We start from the raw sequence: 17,963 nt of genomic DNA, 5'->3' as shown, positions 1-17,963 counted from the left end.
AGAAAACACCAAGGCCAGTGATGCTGCATGCAAATACTGAACTCACATGAGCTCCGGTGACCTTTCTGTCACGATGCTCTCTTAACTGAATGGCCTGCAGGTAGAAACATATGCCTTGTTTTCACCAAGCACACATTCAGTACCGTTTGATACACATTACAACTGTTAATTTTTTTTATTTCCATTGTCAAAAGTTGTAGATGTATTAACTGCTCAATTCTCTCATGTTTTTTTTTATCATACCTCTGTTGAGGTACCTATAGCACAATGATTCCATACTACAAGGGGAAAGCTAGAAACACTGCAGTCCATTGATTGGTCAAGAGTCTTCACTCTTGTTCGACAAGGACTAAATGCACACTCACTATTATCTAAGGCAGGCATGTCAAACTGGTCCACAGGGGGGCCGGTGTGGCTGCAGGTTTTTGTGCCAACCAACCAAGAGCACACAGTTTGACCAATCAACTGTCTGAAGACGGAGATCAGTTGATTAAATGAGTCAAGTCTGGTGTGCTGCTACTTGGTTGGAAACAAAACCTGCAGCCACACCGGCCCCCCTGTGGACCAGTTTGACATGCCTGATCTAAGGGATATTTCGCTAATTAACAACCAGCTTTAGACCAAAAAACTGGGTAGTATGTGTAGATGAACTGTGGTAGACTTTTCTCCATCTAACCAGTGCCTAGATATCCCAACTTTCCCCCCCGGCAAAACACAGTCAAATGATGTAACTTATGTTATCCGGTGGAGTGTCTCTGGCTCTGGGGCTGTTGCTCAAACTATGGGCTGCTGTACTTCCACATTCTCATACTGTCCGCCACAACATACACAAAGTGTACAGAGCTGGATCAAGAGACTTACCTGCCCCTCACTAATTCTGTCTCTCTCTCAAACTTGGACTGACTATTTAGTGCTGACCAAATGTAAATCAAGATTATGTTACTGCACTGAGTAAATGTTTTTAGAAACATATTTTAATGCCCTGTTTTGTGGAAATAGGGCAGTTTGTGAACACGAAAAGGGCGACACACTGCTTCCTGTACAATGAAAACGGAGGCCGAAAAAACGGAGATCAAACGGTAAAAATAAGCAGCGCTGATAAAATATCAAAGATTGTGTTACTAAGTTGCATGTTTCTTTTGGAAATATTCGGAAAATATTTCTTTCGGAAATAAGCAACTCAATTTGAAACCCCGTTCCATGGATGATCATTAAGGGGCAGACGTTCCTCTGCATCGCCTTAAACAGCAGTAACCTCACCTCCAACGTCTGCTGTGTTAAGGCAAAACAGGTCTAATATTAAAGTCCATGTTCGTACAGGTGACATGCAGATTCTAAAGGTACTAAACTGAAAGTGTTGAGTGGAAACGCTGCTATACTGGGAAGTGCTCTTCTTAAAAAGCCCATTTCACTTGCAAATATGACACCAAACATTCAGTATGAGGCTGTTGTTAATGGAGTTGGAAAGAGAGCAACATCATAAAACATTTTTTTCCTTCCACAGCCAATTATTATTAATTGATTCTACAAATTCTAATGATACTTGTCGAAAAATATGTTTATAGCAATGCTTATAGATACTGAATATTTGAAAGATTTTAAACACTAATTTCCCACATCATCGATACACCAGTACAAGCTGCTTTTTCTTCCTCTAGTTTACTTTAGTTTAGGACAGCAGTTTAGGATATTGTATTGAAGTTAGAAATTCCATTGTCATTACAGCAAGGGTTGAAATAGTATGAGATTTAATTCATACAATAACTATTATTAACAGTTGCAATGACCCTTGAAGAAATGAAACAGAGGGGGCGCGGTTAGGGCTGTGACAGTAACCACAGTATCACAGTTATGTGATGCCTATCGCGGGATTGAGCTCATTACCGTCATCACCACATTTTTTTTAATTTATTTTTTTGCTAGTGAAAGTTACAGGAATGCACATGGTGTATGATATGAAATATAAACACAGTAATCATTGTGTAGTTATCATTAACAAATGTACACATTATGACAACCATTCATTTTAACATCACAGTATACCTTGAAAGCAGTATACTGCTACAACCCTTACGACAACACTAAATGGTACTACAGTCCCCTCTTTTTCTCATAGTTTTTTCTGCTGCAGGATGTTAAGTTCAGTCACACTAATAACTACGGTAAATTATCAAACAACAATTAGGTGCAGTTAATTCTTTTAAAGGCAGTTAAAATTTGAGAGTATCAAAGTTTCAAAATCATACCAAATAATTCATATTCTTCTATGGTGTCATTACTTTACAAGGAAGTAGTGCTGTGCTGTAATAAAGCTGTGCCTTACTTAAATGTCTGTATCTTTTTTCATAAATGGTAGCATTTTAGTTCATGTAACTTCAAGTCTTGTTAGTATGTTATATATTAATCATGAACTAATCTGAAAAAAGGTCAAAGCACGTATACAGACAAAGCACTTAAGAACAACAGGTCTTGTGTAAATATAATTATATGAAAAGTAAATCTTACTTCTTTCCAGTCAGTTAGCAGTGCCAAATCAACACAAACTTGAGTGTAAAATGACTGTGAGGTTGTACCACTCTAAATCTATTGAAAGAAGTCAAAGCCTTGGTAAACATGTTCACTTTACGCAGAAGTCAGGAAACAAGACGCGTGAACTTGCATGTTATGGCGGCCCACCACAAATGAATGAATGTGGGAAACCTTGACAAGTTTACCATAAATAATATCATTTATATCATAAGAGCCGATAAGATGACGGGAAACACTCAAGTGATTTCTCTGGCAGCACTGGTCAAGTGTATCTGACAAACTGTAGCTCACACTCAACCATCACAGTTACATTCATGAATTTCTGTTAACCTGATGTCTAGCTCAGACACACTCACTCATTTGACCATGGTGTGTTGGAGTGTAATAAACATATGATTTATAATTATTTATTAAATTTCCCAGCATTATATAAAAATTAAAAGCCCCATCTTAAACAAACTTCAGGGAAATTTAAGCACATTGTGCTGATAATAGGCCAACCTCTCCTGACTGCAGGACTCTGACTTCAGGTTGTGTGAATCTTCCATGAAACTTCTGTGCTGTTAATCATTTTACTCGGACATTTGTCAACAGCCTGCCAACATTCCCAGTAAGAGAAAGAGTAAAAATAAGGTAATGTGCATGCGGCCCCAGGCACCAAAAACATGACATCTGCCCCTGGTAATAATAAAAAGAGCTCAGTGCGAGTGGCTGGATGAGACACAGAGCCTGGTGTTTCTAAATAATTCATCCAAAGTCTAATTAAACGTCAAACTAACACAAAGTAGTCTGTAGAAGTCTAAAGAAGTCACTTTCCACCTCTGCAAATGTGCCTGTTTCAGACACTTTGGTGCTGTGTAGAGAAGCTGCGCTCTGTTTGTCTGTCTCACTGCACTGTTGTCGCACCATCAGCTGTTTGATCCGCGATAATGAAATACTATGGCTTTCAAACACTCCAGAATGCATTCTAGCGACATTCTATCGATAACGTCTCATATTTCAATCGAGGAAAAGTTATTTCGTGATTGATATCGTTCTCGTTTTATCGCCCAGCCCTACCGTTGAGATATGCTTCTATTTATATACTATTTATACAGTCTATGATATAAACCACATCACAGTCATAACCGATTATTTACAATAACTTCGGGGTGGAAAACCAGCACATCACGCTATATTCAAAATATTTTCACAGCTTCACCTTGCTGTAAAACAGCGCTGACAGAGATTTGAAGCTGTGATATCAGAAAAAACCAGACTCCACTGAGAAACATTTTACTCCGCTGAACGGCTGAGCTGCTGCTCTACAGCTGCCTCCATCAGCTGTTGTGGAAGGTAAAGCAGAACCATTATTCAAATATAATGGACACTTAAAGTGATAGAGATTTTTTTAGGTGACCAAAATATGTTTTGTCACGGCCCCGTCCACAGCAGCACATCACTTAGCTTCCGTGCTGGTGCTGTGGAGCTGTACTTTATTAATCAGAGAAGGAGGATGGCTCGGGTGAGAATTTTTTATTTAAAATAAATATAAAATACTACCTTTTCAAGTGGTTTGTCACTTACCTAAGCCAAAACTAAAAACACAAGTCCCTCCTCATTGCTTACATTTCTTTCAACTACAGTTTTATGGAGGTAACTTGTATCTGCTTTGTACTTGTTAACAGTCATCAATTGTTTTTTCAAGCCATGTTAGAGTCACTAAAGTAACTGAAACACTAGATGTCAAAATTTAATTCTAGCCCCATCTGCAGGAGCTCCTGTAACAGCATATGGGGGATGGAAAGCATTTTATTAAACACAATTCAACTTCACAATTCAATAACTGTGAACATGTTATGTTTGACACATATTTGTTCACAGTTACTGAATTATCCATCTCGTGTTAGCAAATGCGCTATATATCTTCCAGGGGCAAAAAGAAAAAAAAAAAAAAAACATTCGCAATTCTGCACCGCTGCTGGAAGAATAGGGGAACCACTGAAGCTTGTTTCCATCTCAAAGCCTCTTGACTTAATTTTTTTTCTTCAATTTCTTCAATGATTCACTTGAATCATTCACATTTCTCTCACATCCATGTGCAAATGGCAATCAGAGTGATTTCTCTCTCCCAGCTCCAACCCCAATTCAGTGTGCTTCAGCGTACAGAAGAAAAATGGCCAACAAGGAACGACAAGGGCCAACTAGTGCCACCGGTGCAGGACACACGGTAAAAATGAGGGCGGCAGACACTCACTGAAAGCCCAACGGTTACCGGCTTGGTGTGTCAGGACCCTAATGGTCTGAGCTTGTCCTTTTTTTTCTTCTTTTTTTTTTAACTAGTATGACTGTGCCCTGCGCTGTTCAAACAAAAGCAATACAATTTGGCCTTGACATTAAGCTTTTTTTTTATTGATAAAATCAGCTGGTATTTGGATAATTGTGATTTCTTTATCAATTCTAACTTATTCTAATGATTAATATTTGAACATCCTTTTATTGCCTCTTTTGCCTGGCAATGCCACACAGACAGAAACGCAGCCTCTGATTGGTCCACAAGTCAGACAGACATCCTTTCATTGGTCAACAGACTCAGTCCAGTCATGATGACAGCTAATGACAACGGAGAGTGTTTTTAACTCGGACAAACAGATCGATTATCACAGAAGACATTCAGTGTCAGATTTACTATAATGGATTTATTTAACAAAGTCTCCAAAAAGACATTTCACTTAAAAGCGGGATTACACAGCTGCTGAATATGATCAGATCAGAGTGCCCCAATAAATGGCACTAACAGTCGCGTTAGCTTTTGGCAACAACAAAAACCCCAAAAAAACAAATCAAAACCACAAAAAAAACCCAGTAAGGTTCGTGCATGCAACTTTACAGAGATATGTATGCTAGTAATGTTCAGTTGTGCATGACATCATCAACCCAAGAGTTGATTTCAATAGAAAGGATACTCAACTTGCTTTGTCCAGGGGCCCCCTCTGCAAATTTATATATTATATCCTCATTCCTCTTTGTCAAGAAGCTAATCCAGTTGCATACAGATTAGAAAAACATGTTTTAATATTCAATTAAAAAAGTTTTCATCTCCTGAAGCAGTGGCTCTCGCTGTTGAAACTGTCACACTCAATTCTTTGTTAGCTTGTTTATCGTCTTTATGAAAACACACTAGTTCCACCTGCATGGTTTCCATTTGGTGCACATCTTCAACTGTATAATAGTCCTGCCATGAGCGGCAAAAACAGGAAAAATGCTGATTGATCTTGCTTGATTAACCAATACTGTGTGGTGGGCCACAAATAGTATATGTGAAAGACAAACTGACAAACCAAGGGACCAAACAACAAACAGAAAAACAGACACAACTACACAGAGAAATATATCATAAGTTATAATGCTACGATTATGGTTAAATGCAAGGTAAGTTTACTGGCTAGCTTACAGCAATGTTTATGACTTTTATGATGTGTATTACAGTGCACCTGTGCAAGATTGGATAATGATGCATGACTTGCAGATTCTACTACAGTCATATGTCACCTTAAGTGAAATTAAGTATTACATGAAATCAAATCAAATTATTTGTCGAAAAATATTTGGTGATTAGTGTGGCTGATCAACATTGTCAGCCCATGACTTAGAAAAATATGAACATTGAGATAAACATGAATGCAAAGGTTTGTCTGCCTTCTCTGTAGAACCCTGGTTCAGATATAAAATTGTCCTGGATGGATGTGTAACAGCCTCTAATCAACTGAAATCAAGAGAAAGTTCAGCTACTGCCAGCCCAGGGAGTAAAGTGCAGCAATAAGGCCATCAAGGATAAAATCTCCTGTGTGCCTCCTGAGAAATGCTCACCCACATCTTACATAAGTGCACCAATACTCACACTAAGCATCAGTTACAACACAGCTTTACCCAACTCTGCGATTTGTCTTATCATGTTTTACTTCCCCATATGACCTCATCTGACAGCAAGGCACCTATGGCTGCATGGGTTGTAAAATACATTCACGGACGTTGCGGTACATACAGGTCTGAGAGACCTTGTTTATCAGTGATTTACCAATGGCTCTCCCAGTGTAGAAAAATGTCCACAAGCAAAATTCTGACGAAACTTAATGCAACGACAGCAACGTGAAGCACAGCTGTTCTCCCAAACGTCCAGCGTACATAGCTAACATTAGCTAACTACGTGTGCAGTTTAGCAGAGCAAGCTGACAGTCCCCCAGCACAAACACCGACCATTAACATTAGCCCATATCACAGGGTTAGGCTTGAAATGCGCCAGACAGAGGCTAAAATAAACAGTCAAGAGGTAGTTCCCTCTGGGAACTTAGCTGAAGCCACCCAGCTAGCTAACTGTCTAGCTAGTAAACAGTAACGTTAAGCTAACAGCAGTGCAGACGTTGACGTTAACTTACTCCACGTTAGCTAGCTATGGTGATAAAGCTATGCTAGTGAAGTGGCACACTGTGGTGTTAGCCAAAAAGTTAGCACACATTCAAGACTGTCTATGCATTAGTGATTTGCCCATACTGTCAGGCCAGCCCATCCCTCCTCGTTAGCCAACAAAAAACACTCAACCAACGCTTTCGTAGCCATGGAGAGAACGTCACGCCAGACACTGTCCAAAAAATTTGTCAATTTTACGTGACCTTGCTTATAAACGAAGGCACCTGGCTTAAAAAAAACAAATCAGCTCTATTTCCATATTAATAGGAAAAATAACACAATACGGGATGGCCACAGTCCATACACTGACCTTTAGCTACAAAGTATCTATTATTTAATTACTCTAAACGCGTATTACTGCATCACAACGTTGTATACTGTGGTGGAAGACAACCGCAGAAAATAGCGGCTTAGCTTATATGAAACTTAGCATGTTATTAAATAGCGTGGAGTTCTCCGACATTTTTCCATACTGAACTGACTAATGGGTCCTAGCAGTGACATAGAGGCCGCGTGGTGTTTTTTGACAGGTGTCTACTGTATAAAATAGCCAAGGCCACTTAAACCGCTACATTTTAATGTGTGGTCAGGACGTCCTCCTGCTATGTGCCGGGCTAGCCTAAAAGCTGTCAGTTAACAGTTAGCTAAGCTAGCGCAACAGAGGTGGATTTAGCCCATTGCTTTTCGGCTTACCTCTCTTAACGGCCTCGTCATACGACAGAAATCCTATCCTCGACTCTTTGGCGCCCATGCTCCCCTCATTTCATTGCGATGTGGGGAAATGAATGCACACAGAGTTGATGAAAATAATTTGTCGCCTTAACCGTTTGTTGTGAAATGGGTTCCTGGTGGTATGTGTATGTGGTGAACGGGTGAACGTTTTCAGCGACGCCTCCATTCTGTCACATGATCTGACTCTACAGGTCAGTTGATCAGCTCCTTGTAAACACAACCAACATGGCAGACACTAGCGTTTTATTTTCATCTCAGTAACTTCACAAAGTTTCTCCCCTCTTTGTCTCACATTACAAAAAAGCATTTCATGAATCATAATGCGTAGTCATAGGGAGCTGTGTGAGTGTGTGTGAATCATTGACTGTGTAGTCTGGTGTCTGTGTGTGTGGAGGTTGTAAAGAAGTGCAAGTAGCTCCACCCTGTGGCTCCTCTGCTACATGGTTAGTGTCATTGGTTTCATTTCGAACAAAAATATGTTTCAGTGTTTTATAATTATTGTAGCACTTATACCTTTACTTGAACACCTACAGAATTCTATTTCAAATTATTTAGATATTTTTATTTATGGGCCTATGTTTTATTTATCTTTTATCAATTTCAGAATTATATTTATTATATTTTCAATATACCCGCCTCAATTATCCACGTGTGTATGTGTGTACACACATATGTCCTTTATACTCTCAGCCTTTCATTTTCAGTAGCCTACGTTACTGCATAATTGGCCTCATCTTAGAATCATTTCAGTATTAGACAGGATAAACAGTGTTTCCTTATTTCCCTTACCTCATCATCACTGTATTCTTGAAGAACATACTTTCTTTACAGTAAATTAAGATAGTATTATATTGGAAGAGCTTTTCTAATAAACTTATTAATGAACTGCTTGCTACTTTTAAGTTGATAACTTCAATACAAAATGGGTTTCTGAAACATTATTAAATTACACCAAAAGTTGCCAAATCGTTGTCTGAAGAGGAACTGTAATGCCCTTTATCACTTTATGTATTCTCTAATGGAGAATGAAATTTAAATTTGTCATAAAAATCTCTATAATTTAAAAAAATGACCAGTCTCATCCATTAAATGCATTATAGCCCAGAGTCCCCTTTCCATCCAAATTCCTAAAAACAATGATTTTCAATTACTAAAAATATACCTGTTGTTCCACCAGGGTGTATTGGTGTAAAACTGTGCTGATATAATAGGTTCCAAAAGAGGAGAACTTGCTGGTGGAAATGTCTTTCACAGGCATTGTCTGCAAATCATAATCACTTTGCAATTTTTTAATTTTTGAGTTTCAGTTCAACAGTTTAGGGGTGTGTGTATACATTTCCAGATGGATAGTTTTTAGTGTTGGCATTACATAGCTAAGACACAACTTAAATCAATATCATTTTTGAATTTTACAAAAAAAGGACCTGACAAGGTAACATCAATGAATACTTTAATATGAAACTTTTTTAACCTTAGGGACTGTTTGGTGCACTTTTTGTGCTTTTCATTCTTCATTTTTTGATAATTTTGGCTGTGTTCATGCATATGATATAATTTTTAGTTAGTGTGTATTTTTGTTTATTCTTAGAATTTCCAGCTCAGCTCCTACAATAAGTCTAAACAAAATTGTTACATTCAGACAGTTAAGTGCAAAAAAACTCCATTAAAACTCATTCAAACTGTAATGTTTTATCCCACAGCCATCAAATCATAAAAAAACATGCATTGTATTATTTCTGGGAGTCTTTTGGGGCCTTTGCCTTGGAATTTGTGTGAATCTGTGGAATTTTTCATTTTTACTGTTTTCCATTTGATGACCTAATTTATTTAGTTTTTGACCATATTTGGCATATGGAGAAAATGCTATTTTCACTAGTTGAACTGTCACTATCAATGTTGCTGCTAATCACTGACATATCCCAGGGTGTGATAATCAGAATAATAATAATAATAATAATAATAATAATAATAATAATAATAATAATAATAATAATAATAATAATAATAATATTAAAGATAAATCTACTTAGCATGTATTATATTGAAAATAATTATTTTTTTCGTCTAAAAACATAGTGGCATCATGACAAAAACCTGGCATTTAAAGAGTTGGTGGGGGTTCTTTGGAACTCCAACTCCGAACAAAAATAATACAATAATAAAAATTGCGATATCGCGAAAAGCGGAACAAAAGCGTGTGCATTTGTTTCCAGTCTGATCGCTTAGAGCGCTGCACCGCCACTGGAAGCGCGGATGGGGCATGATGGGGCATGATCCATGATCATGGATGTATTATAATGATCATGGATGTATAAGGAAGTCTGGATACAGCAGTGGGGGCGGGGCCTCATTCATTTCTATGAGAGCTGCTCAGTGGCGCATGACTCAGAGCCCTTTAAGCCCTTTATTCTAGCGCACTAGGTGAACTGCATCCGTTCAGCAGAAACTTAGACAGGAAAATACAGACTGGGATGCAGAGACCCTCCAGTACAGTAGAGCTAATACAGTTCATTGAGCCATATAACGAAGTGTCTTTTTGAGCTCTACAGGCTCTGCAAAATAGCAGTTGCGATCCCAGGCGATTATAATAGATCCATGATCCCAGTGAGTACTGCTTCTTGTGAGCGGAGTTTTTCTATGTTGAGGCTGGACGACACGCCTCCTTTATTTACATTTACATTTTCTGTGATTGAACCTTTTGTACCGAACAAACTGCCTATCCAGAGCACACTGACGCACCTTACAGAGTAACTGCCTCAACATTAAGAGGATTCCAACAGCTCTTATCGTGACAGCCGCTCACTTCCGGGTCAGTTCCCGCAGTTAGGGACCTTCTCATAAACCCTCCGAAGCAAAATGGAACGCAGCCGGAGTTTGGCACGGCGCCCGAAGGCTGTGCGTAGTGCGTACGACAGCTTTGTCAGCTTCCTACTTCCTATGTAGTTTACTTGAGCAGGGTGAAAGCGCGTGCACACCGCTTTAAAGCCATACGGCTGACATCTCGGCTGCCCGTGGACACCACGAGATAAAAACGTGAGCAAAGTAATGTCGGGATTAAGAGCATTGCGCATGTTCGTTTGCTATAACAGTTAGACAGGTGAGCACGCGCCAGGTTGCGTCATCTTTCTCTCCGTGATGGGACTGCAGGTTCTGCTGTTCTGGCCCAATGTTATCGGTGAGGAACTTTTGACATGGTAGACACTGTGTGTGTGTGTGTGTGTGTGTGTGTGTGTGTGTGTGCGCGCGCGCTATAATATTTGACCCGAGTTGATCGGATGAATGTCATTTAACTATGATTTTGTGTTAATAAGTGACGGTGAAAAATGTCACTGTGATAAAAACATGGAAATAAATATAAACGTATTTAACCCTTTAAAACCTGAGCAAGTTGGCTTGATATCTCTCCAAAACGTAAAGAAGGTAATGAGCAACTTATAAGAGGAAATTAAGCGAAAAGATAGCAACAAACAAGGAAATTAGCTGGATAAAAGTGAGCACAAAAGGTGCTTAAAAATAATAATGCTGTAACATAAATTTAACTATATTTTTTATTCAGATCATTATACATATAGTTTTCCTAATATTTTCCCCATAGCTTTAAAAATGATTTCCTAAATCTGCTCATTTCGTGCAATTTGCAGGACATTGTTCGTTACATATTTCTGAAAGCAATCGAACCTGTTCGCTAAAAGGTGTATATACTTGTGAAATGATTGTGGAGTTTATCCAGGTTTCAAAGGGTTAACCTAGTACAGGTGCTGGGCCATCCTTCACTTGGCTTTCTGAATGAGTTGTGTGTGTGTGTGTGTGTCTTTCAGGGTACGTCAGGATTGGCCTTGTGCTGGCTGCCTGGGCTGCGTATGAGACACCAGCAGTCTTCGTTTGTCTTTACTCGCTGTCCATCGCTCTCGATGGTAATGTGTGTGTTGACAGTGTCTGACCTGTGGGGACAGGCTTTGAGTTCTTTCACTGATGGTCTTGAAATGGTGTTGCTTGTGGTCGATCATATTTTGCACCAATTTCATACGTACAGTGTAAATAATATTATAAATAATACCGGCCTCTCCTCCCAGCACTGAAACAATCATCACTAATAATATCGATTACACCTGTGCTTAAAGGTCTTTGTCCACAGAGGACATTGTGACATGTCAAAGTAAAAGCACAGCATCAGTAAAAAAAACCTGAATGCTGGCTGCATTCTATTCAGCTGCTTCATTTTCAAGGTCCTGGTGTTGTGCATGCCGGTTCACTGTCACACTGTCATGACTTTCCCAGTGTGATAACCATTTCAGAAAATATCGAGGTGTCAGTGTAAGCCAGTATTACAGGATAATCATTTTCAGTTACAATGACCCTTAAAGTAATGAAAACAGAAGTTTTATTTAAGTTAAGCATTTTATTACTGTAGTTAAAACCTGAAACCTTTTTTTCTAAATCAAAGTTTGTGTAAAAATTCTCTCTTTTGAAAATAACTCATGTAAAGGTGAGAGTCTCAACACAGTGTCAGATTTTTCCAATACTATAGATAAGCAGTATGATAACCATCAATTTTCATGCCACGGGATGACTTCAAACCATTAGACCACTGTAAATCTAACTGGGACACTTGAATAGAGTGAGCCTGTCATTAATTAATTTTGTCAGCAATAACTCGCCCACTATAAAAAGTCCAAATGTCTGCTGTTAAAATGACTGTTATTGCTGTTATTACTGTTATACTGTCATTGTGTGTACAGGACACAAGCACTCTGTAACCTGTGATGATGCTCACTGTGCAGGAGTGGATGGCTGGTTAGCGAGGAGGCTGGGCCAGAGCTCCAGGTTTGGAGCCTGGCTGGATGTCGTGGTGGACAACCTGGGCAGAGGCATGCTATGGAGCCGGCTGTTCGAGGTCTGGTGGCTGCATAACATTCAACACATACAGAGCGCACACATATTCACACCAAGTGCTCACATTACGCAGAGTTCACCCTGGACATGGAAGCGCTGCAGAGCGTGCAGATTTTCTGTGGAGTGCTGCCACCTTCCCTTTGGCTCCAGTGTTGAAAGTATAGTTTCCTTTTTTTGGTGTAGGGTTGTACAACATGAGGTACTGATCCATAGTCAGTGTAGATGTCAGTCATCACACTTCCAGTTTGGAAAAGCAGACAGGCAGACTTCCACTAAAGCTCAGCTCTGTCCTGTTAGGTACACTGGTTAGCAGCAAAATGAATTTTAGACACTAAAATAAAGCGGGGTCACAATCTGCAACAATAATTGCAGTATCTGTTTCTGCAAGCTATAAGTGAATCTGGCAGGAAAACACACTGATAATCTACTCTGAACAAAATCAAAGACATATTACATATGATATAACTGATCTGATTCTTATAAATTATAAAATATGCATCCCATGCTTACGTATTCTGCTTATTTGTCAAATGTGTCTAAATAGAGCGCCAGAGAGACAAGCAGACACACACGCACACACACACACACACACACACACACACGCACGCAAGCATACAAAGACAGACCTCTTCATGTGAATAGAAAAGAGCAGAGGAGCAGATCAGCTGCTGACTGGCTTAGAGGAATTAGCCTCTGATGTGCACAGCCAGCAGGCTTTAAGCGTGACAATTGTCATATCACAGTGCCTCTACGTCCAGCGTTAACATAGCCTTAATGAGCCTATCTATCTATCTATCTATCTATCTATCGATCTACCTATCTATCTGGCACATGAAATCATTTGGATACATTTCAGTGAAATGCAATCTGTCACTTCCTTTAATGTGTGCTTCTAAAACAGTGTAACGTTTTTGTGTGTGTGTAAGTGTGTGTTTGGGGTGGTCTTAATGTTTCTCTCTAAATGCTTCCTGTCTGATGTATGCTGTGTGTGTTTGGTGTTACAGTGGGGTTGGCTGGTGTCTGCTCTGGAGTGGTGTGTGTTTGTGTGTAACCACAGTGCCAGAGGAGACCAGTGGAAAACCAGTTTCATCAGCAGCCCTCGATTCATACAAGCCGTCATGGCAAACGGTAACAAGTCCGTCACCATCAGTAAGGTCATGTACTGTGCAGCTGAAGGTTTTCCATAAATGAATCTGAAAGTGAAGTGTGGATGTGGCTCTGTTAGGGTTTCGGACCCCTCTTGGCAGCTGGGTGGTGAGTGGGCTGCACTGCCTCCCCCTGTGGCTGTATGGGTACCAGTGGGATCTGCTGTCTCACTGGCTGTCCCTGCCTCCCTGGGTCCAGGCTGTGGGGACCCTGCTGCTGGCTGCAGGCCGCCTGCTGGCTCTCTCTGTGGAGGTACAGACAACCTGATAATCACACACATCATGCTGACTAAAGCTGAAGCTGTATTGAAATAACTGCTGCTCATGTTTCATGTTGTATTTGTGCATGTGGAGCTGACTCACAGCTGTGTCTGTCTGCAGATATGGTGCATATGGACACACATTGAATACCTCACCAGTGATGAGACAGAAGAGAAGAAGAACTGAAAACCACTCAGCACAGTGAGCTTATACTGAACAGTCTACGCTGGAATATTGCTGACATTATTCCACCACCTGAACGGCATCTTCGTTTAAGCCTTTAACACCTGCATGGACATCAGTTTCCTTGTGCTGTGTTCAGATGCCTTTCACAAGCATTTTCTCTGAAACCTGACAAAACTGGTTTGATTTCATTCAGAAGCACGAGAAAAACACAATGAGCAACTTGGTAAGAAATGTCCCTCAAGATGAAAAAATAAATAAAAATTTAAGTATTTGATGTTATCAAAAAATGAGAGGACATGTCCAGAAAACTATGTATAATTCTCATTATTATATATTTAGGATTATATTACAGAAAAAAGCACGTTCTTGAGGTCATTTTCCTTTTTTGTTTGTTTGTTTTGCTTATTTTCAGGTAATTTTCTTGTAGGTTTTTATTAATTTCTTGCTAATTTTTTGGCAATTTCATGCTAAGTTGCTCATCACCTTCTTCCCGTGTTTTATTATATTATTATTATTATTATTATTATATTTATTTTATACAACACCAAAAAAACCCCAAAACAAAACAAAGCAACTGATGAAGACAGGGATAATGATGAAATGGTTCTGTTTCCATTATACAGCAGCTGTTTTAATTAAATCAGGTTTATAAAAATCATATTGTGCTGATTTATCATCACACGCACTGTTTAGTAGCATTTTTTGACGGGTCAAACAGCGGGCTCACAGGAGTTTGTTTGTGTCCTGTGTGAAACCAAAAGTTATTTTAATAACAACATGGTGTGGTAGTATGTGTAGCATACTGTGCTAGTGATTTATGCCACATGACACTATATTACGTTGATAACAAACACACTTATTTTAAGGCAAACCATGATGTTTTTTATGTGCTTTTGATGCCTAAACCTAAGAAGGTAAACCTAAAAATAAAGTCTGACCTGTGTTTTAACTCTTTTTTTAAAATACAGAAGCAGAAACTAAACATCCCTGAATGTCCAAAGCTGATGCAGGAGGGGTGCTCAGTGCGTTATGTTTTGACGGGTAGGGCCACTGACCTAGTGTAAGTGCGAGCTGGGAGTGAGAATGTGTTGCACCAGGACACAATTACTCTTCCACCTCAGCAAAGACTGAACCGTTTTCATAGATGTGTCAGCAGGCCGGTGAGAAGTGTAAAATGTCTGCATCAAACAACAGTTTGTGTTGGTGCTAAGAGTATTTGGGATTGTTTTAATTAGCCGTATGAGATGACGGCAGCCAGTAAAGGGACAGACTTGGTGTACACGTTGATCAGAAGGCCTGTATCTGCAGGGATTCAGTTTGGTGTCAGACTGCAGCGTACTGCACTCCAGCCACAGTGACTCATGTATATTTACAGCTGCCCACTTGCTGCTAAACATACCAACATGTGTTACTACATGTTAAGAATGTTGACGAGTGCTGAATGTCTCAGCTGAAGCAGATACAACAGTAGATGGCTTTTCTGTTACTGCTGTGGAAACCTCACACCTGCAGTTTATTCTCAGTTTGACTTCAGCAGGAGGCTCACTGTGGGTTAAGAAAAAAAAACCTGACACCATTTCCGGTATGAAATAAGCCAAGAAATGCAAAGATACTTGACTTTCTTGTGATGGCAATCATATTTCATGTCAAATTTGTGGGAATTTCTTGACTTAATGATTTGGTTACATGAGCTTTTTGCCTTTGAAAAATGTTTTTTTAATCATAGATGTGTGACTGTGTTAAAAATGCTAAGCTGTGGCTTTATTTGTTTTTGCACATTATGTTTATTATTAAAGGGAGAATCTGCTGACCATCTTTGTATCATAATAATGTGTTTTTTTATCTGTAAATAAGCATGGGTAAATTTCCCTCCATCTTCTCAGATATTCCCGCTCATCTCTCAGCTCAAATCTTCAGCTGCAAATTTTCACTGGCTTTTGGGCGCAGCCATTTTATTTATAGCATTTGAAAATAAAACTAAAGTGTACATTAACTAAAAAGAGAAATCTGCAAAGTTGAGTGACGAGAATCAACTCTGGCTATCAGAAACAATTAGTCTTCTGTGAAATAACAGACGTTAAAACCTGAGAGCACCATCAGTGTGTAGTCTCATAAACTGAGTTCTCCTGGTGCTCAGTTACTCGACATTCATACTCACACAAATCAGAAGACTGAGTTTCTTAAAATGTGAAATATTTACTGAAAGACCTACCAGGTGAAAACACAAAACTGTCAAAGACATGGATAAAAAAGGGGAATGAATATATGAGCACAACTGATGGACGGTTTCTGTCTGACGACAGAGCAGATGGAGGCTACGCCAGGAAAAACCAGTGAATGACCGCTCTGATGTTTACCAGCTGAACTGATTTAACCCTCTGAAACGTGGATCAACATCAGTTTCCTTGTGTCGATTTCAAACATCATTAGAAAGTTGTCAAAAAGCTAGGGAAACGTGTTGAGAGAACTTTATTCATAATTCTTAAAATTAATTAATTCAGTTATGGAAAAAAATGTTTAAAATGTATATTTACTGTTGTATTTAAGCACTTTTTAAGGTCACTTCCTGTTTTGTTTGTTTATTTGTTTGTTTTGGTGCAATTTTTCAGTTTATTTTCTTGTAAGCCCAACTTTTTTTTTCCTTAATTCTTTGGTCATTTTCTTGTAGGTTAACTTTTTATTACTTTTTTTGGCTAACTTTCCATAGCTATTTACTTACTTATTCTTATTTTTCATTGATTTTCACTTTTTTGCTCATTTTTGGTAGTTGCTTGTTAAATTGTTCTTTATTTCCGTGTTTTTGAAAGAAATCGAGCCACTGTGCTCAGGTTTCAAAGGGTTAATAGAAGAATGCAGTGTTGAGCAGTTGAGAGGTTCAGAAGCAGCTTGAGAGAGTGTGAAGCAAAGTCATCATTCAGACTTTAGAGGAGGCCTGAGTTTACGTTCTACGGCTCATTCATTAGGCTGCCCAGGTCTTTTCTTACAGAAGGCTTAGAACAGCCAGGCCAGAAAAAAAAGATCAGTATGAGGTCATAACATGAAGTTTATTGTAATAACATGTTTATCTCATTTTTAAAAGATATGTTCACGTTATAACAACGTTTCACGTAACAATATCATCATTTAGCACGTAATTATGTTATAGGTGATTATCATGTTATGTGTTAACTCAACATTTTGTTATAATGTGAAACTGAGAAAATGAGGAATATGACCCGATTCAGTTCTGCTTCATGCTTATGGCGAGATTTTGCAGTTAAGAGAAGCTTTTCCTTGTAACATGAAAATACATTTTAAAAACATGAAAAATATCTTGTTTTTCTCTCTCCCTTCACTAGATTGGGGTGCATTATGAAGTGCAAAAATACGACGAGACTGCATATTGTGGAGCAACTGAAGTTGTATGTCAAACAGGAATGGGGAAGAATTTCACTTTAAACACTTACTGAGTTTTTGTTACAAGAAAAGGGCGATGAGAAAAGGGCACACAGTGGTAAACATGCACCTGTCCCAACTTTTTTGGAGCGTGTTGCAGACGTGAAATTCAGAATGAGTATATTTACAAAAAACAAAGTTTGAACATCAAATCTCTTGTCTTTGTACTGTATTCAATATAGGTATGATATGCAGGTCAAGAAGGATTTGCAAATAATTGCATTCTGTTTTTAATTGCATTTTACACAGTGTCATATTTTTGGATTTAGTGTTGTAGTATTACAAGGGACATATTTGGCTTAGATGTGTTTGGCTATTTTTATGGACTTAAAACAA

The 17,963-nt window shown here is 38.9% G+C and overlaps 2 protein-coding genes across 9 annotated transcripts in view; one reads left to right on the top strand and one right to left on the bottom strand.

Moving 5' to 3' along the window:
• usp32 (ubiquitin specific peptidase 32) overlaps window positions 1-7,873 on the bottom strand; it is a 74,203-nt gene extending 66,330 nt beyond the window's left edge. For all 7 annotated transcript variants that reach the window (XM_042486600.2, XM_088079380.1, XM_042486603.2 and 4 more), the window contains exon 1: window positions 7,669-7,873. In XM_042486600.2, the coding sequence (XP_042342534.1) occupies window positions 7,669-7,726 (58 nt within the window). In that variant the 5' untranslated portion in view covers window positions 7,727-7,873. The remainder of the gene's footprint in view (window positions 1-7,668) is intronic.
• Window positions 7,874-10,111: 2,238 nt separating this feature from the next.
• LOC121943634 (uncharacterized) lies at window positions 10,112-16,003 on the top strand. 2 transcript variants are annotated; one of them, XM_042487205.2, is made up of 6 exons: window positions 10,117-10,882; window positions 11,526-11,621; window positions 12,489-12,601; window positions 13,605-13,728; window positions 13,826-13,998; window positions 14,127-16,003. In XM_042487205.2, exons 1-6 carry the CDS (start codon window positions 10,843-10,845, stop codon window positions 14,190-14,192), a joined length of 612 nt encoding a protein of 203 aa, XP_042343139.1. In that variant the 5' UTR covers window positions 10,117-10,842; the 3' UTR covers window positions 14,193-16,003. The 2 variants fall into 2 exon arrangements, with proteins under 2 accessions (XP_042343141.1, XP_042343139.1); XM_042487207.2 differs by lacking the exon at window positions 11,526-11,621 and having other exon boundaries at window positions 10,112-10,882.
• Window positions 16,004-17,963: the final 1,960 nt, after the last annotated feature.

This window comes from Plectropomus leopardus, chromosome 6 (assembly GCF_026936395.1).
Source record: "Plectropomus leopardus strain MGB_pleo_1.0 chromosome 6, ASM2693639v1, whole genome shotgun sequence".
NCBI lineage: Eukaryota > Metazoa > Chordata > Actinopteri > Perciformes > Serranidae > Plectropomus > Plectropomus leopardus.
The sequence above is the reverse complement of the archived record's forward strand: the minus strand, read 5'-3'. Positions and strand labels throughout refer to the sequence as shown.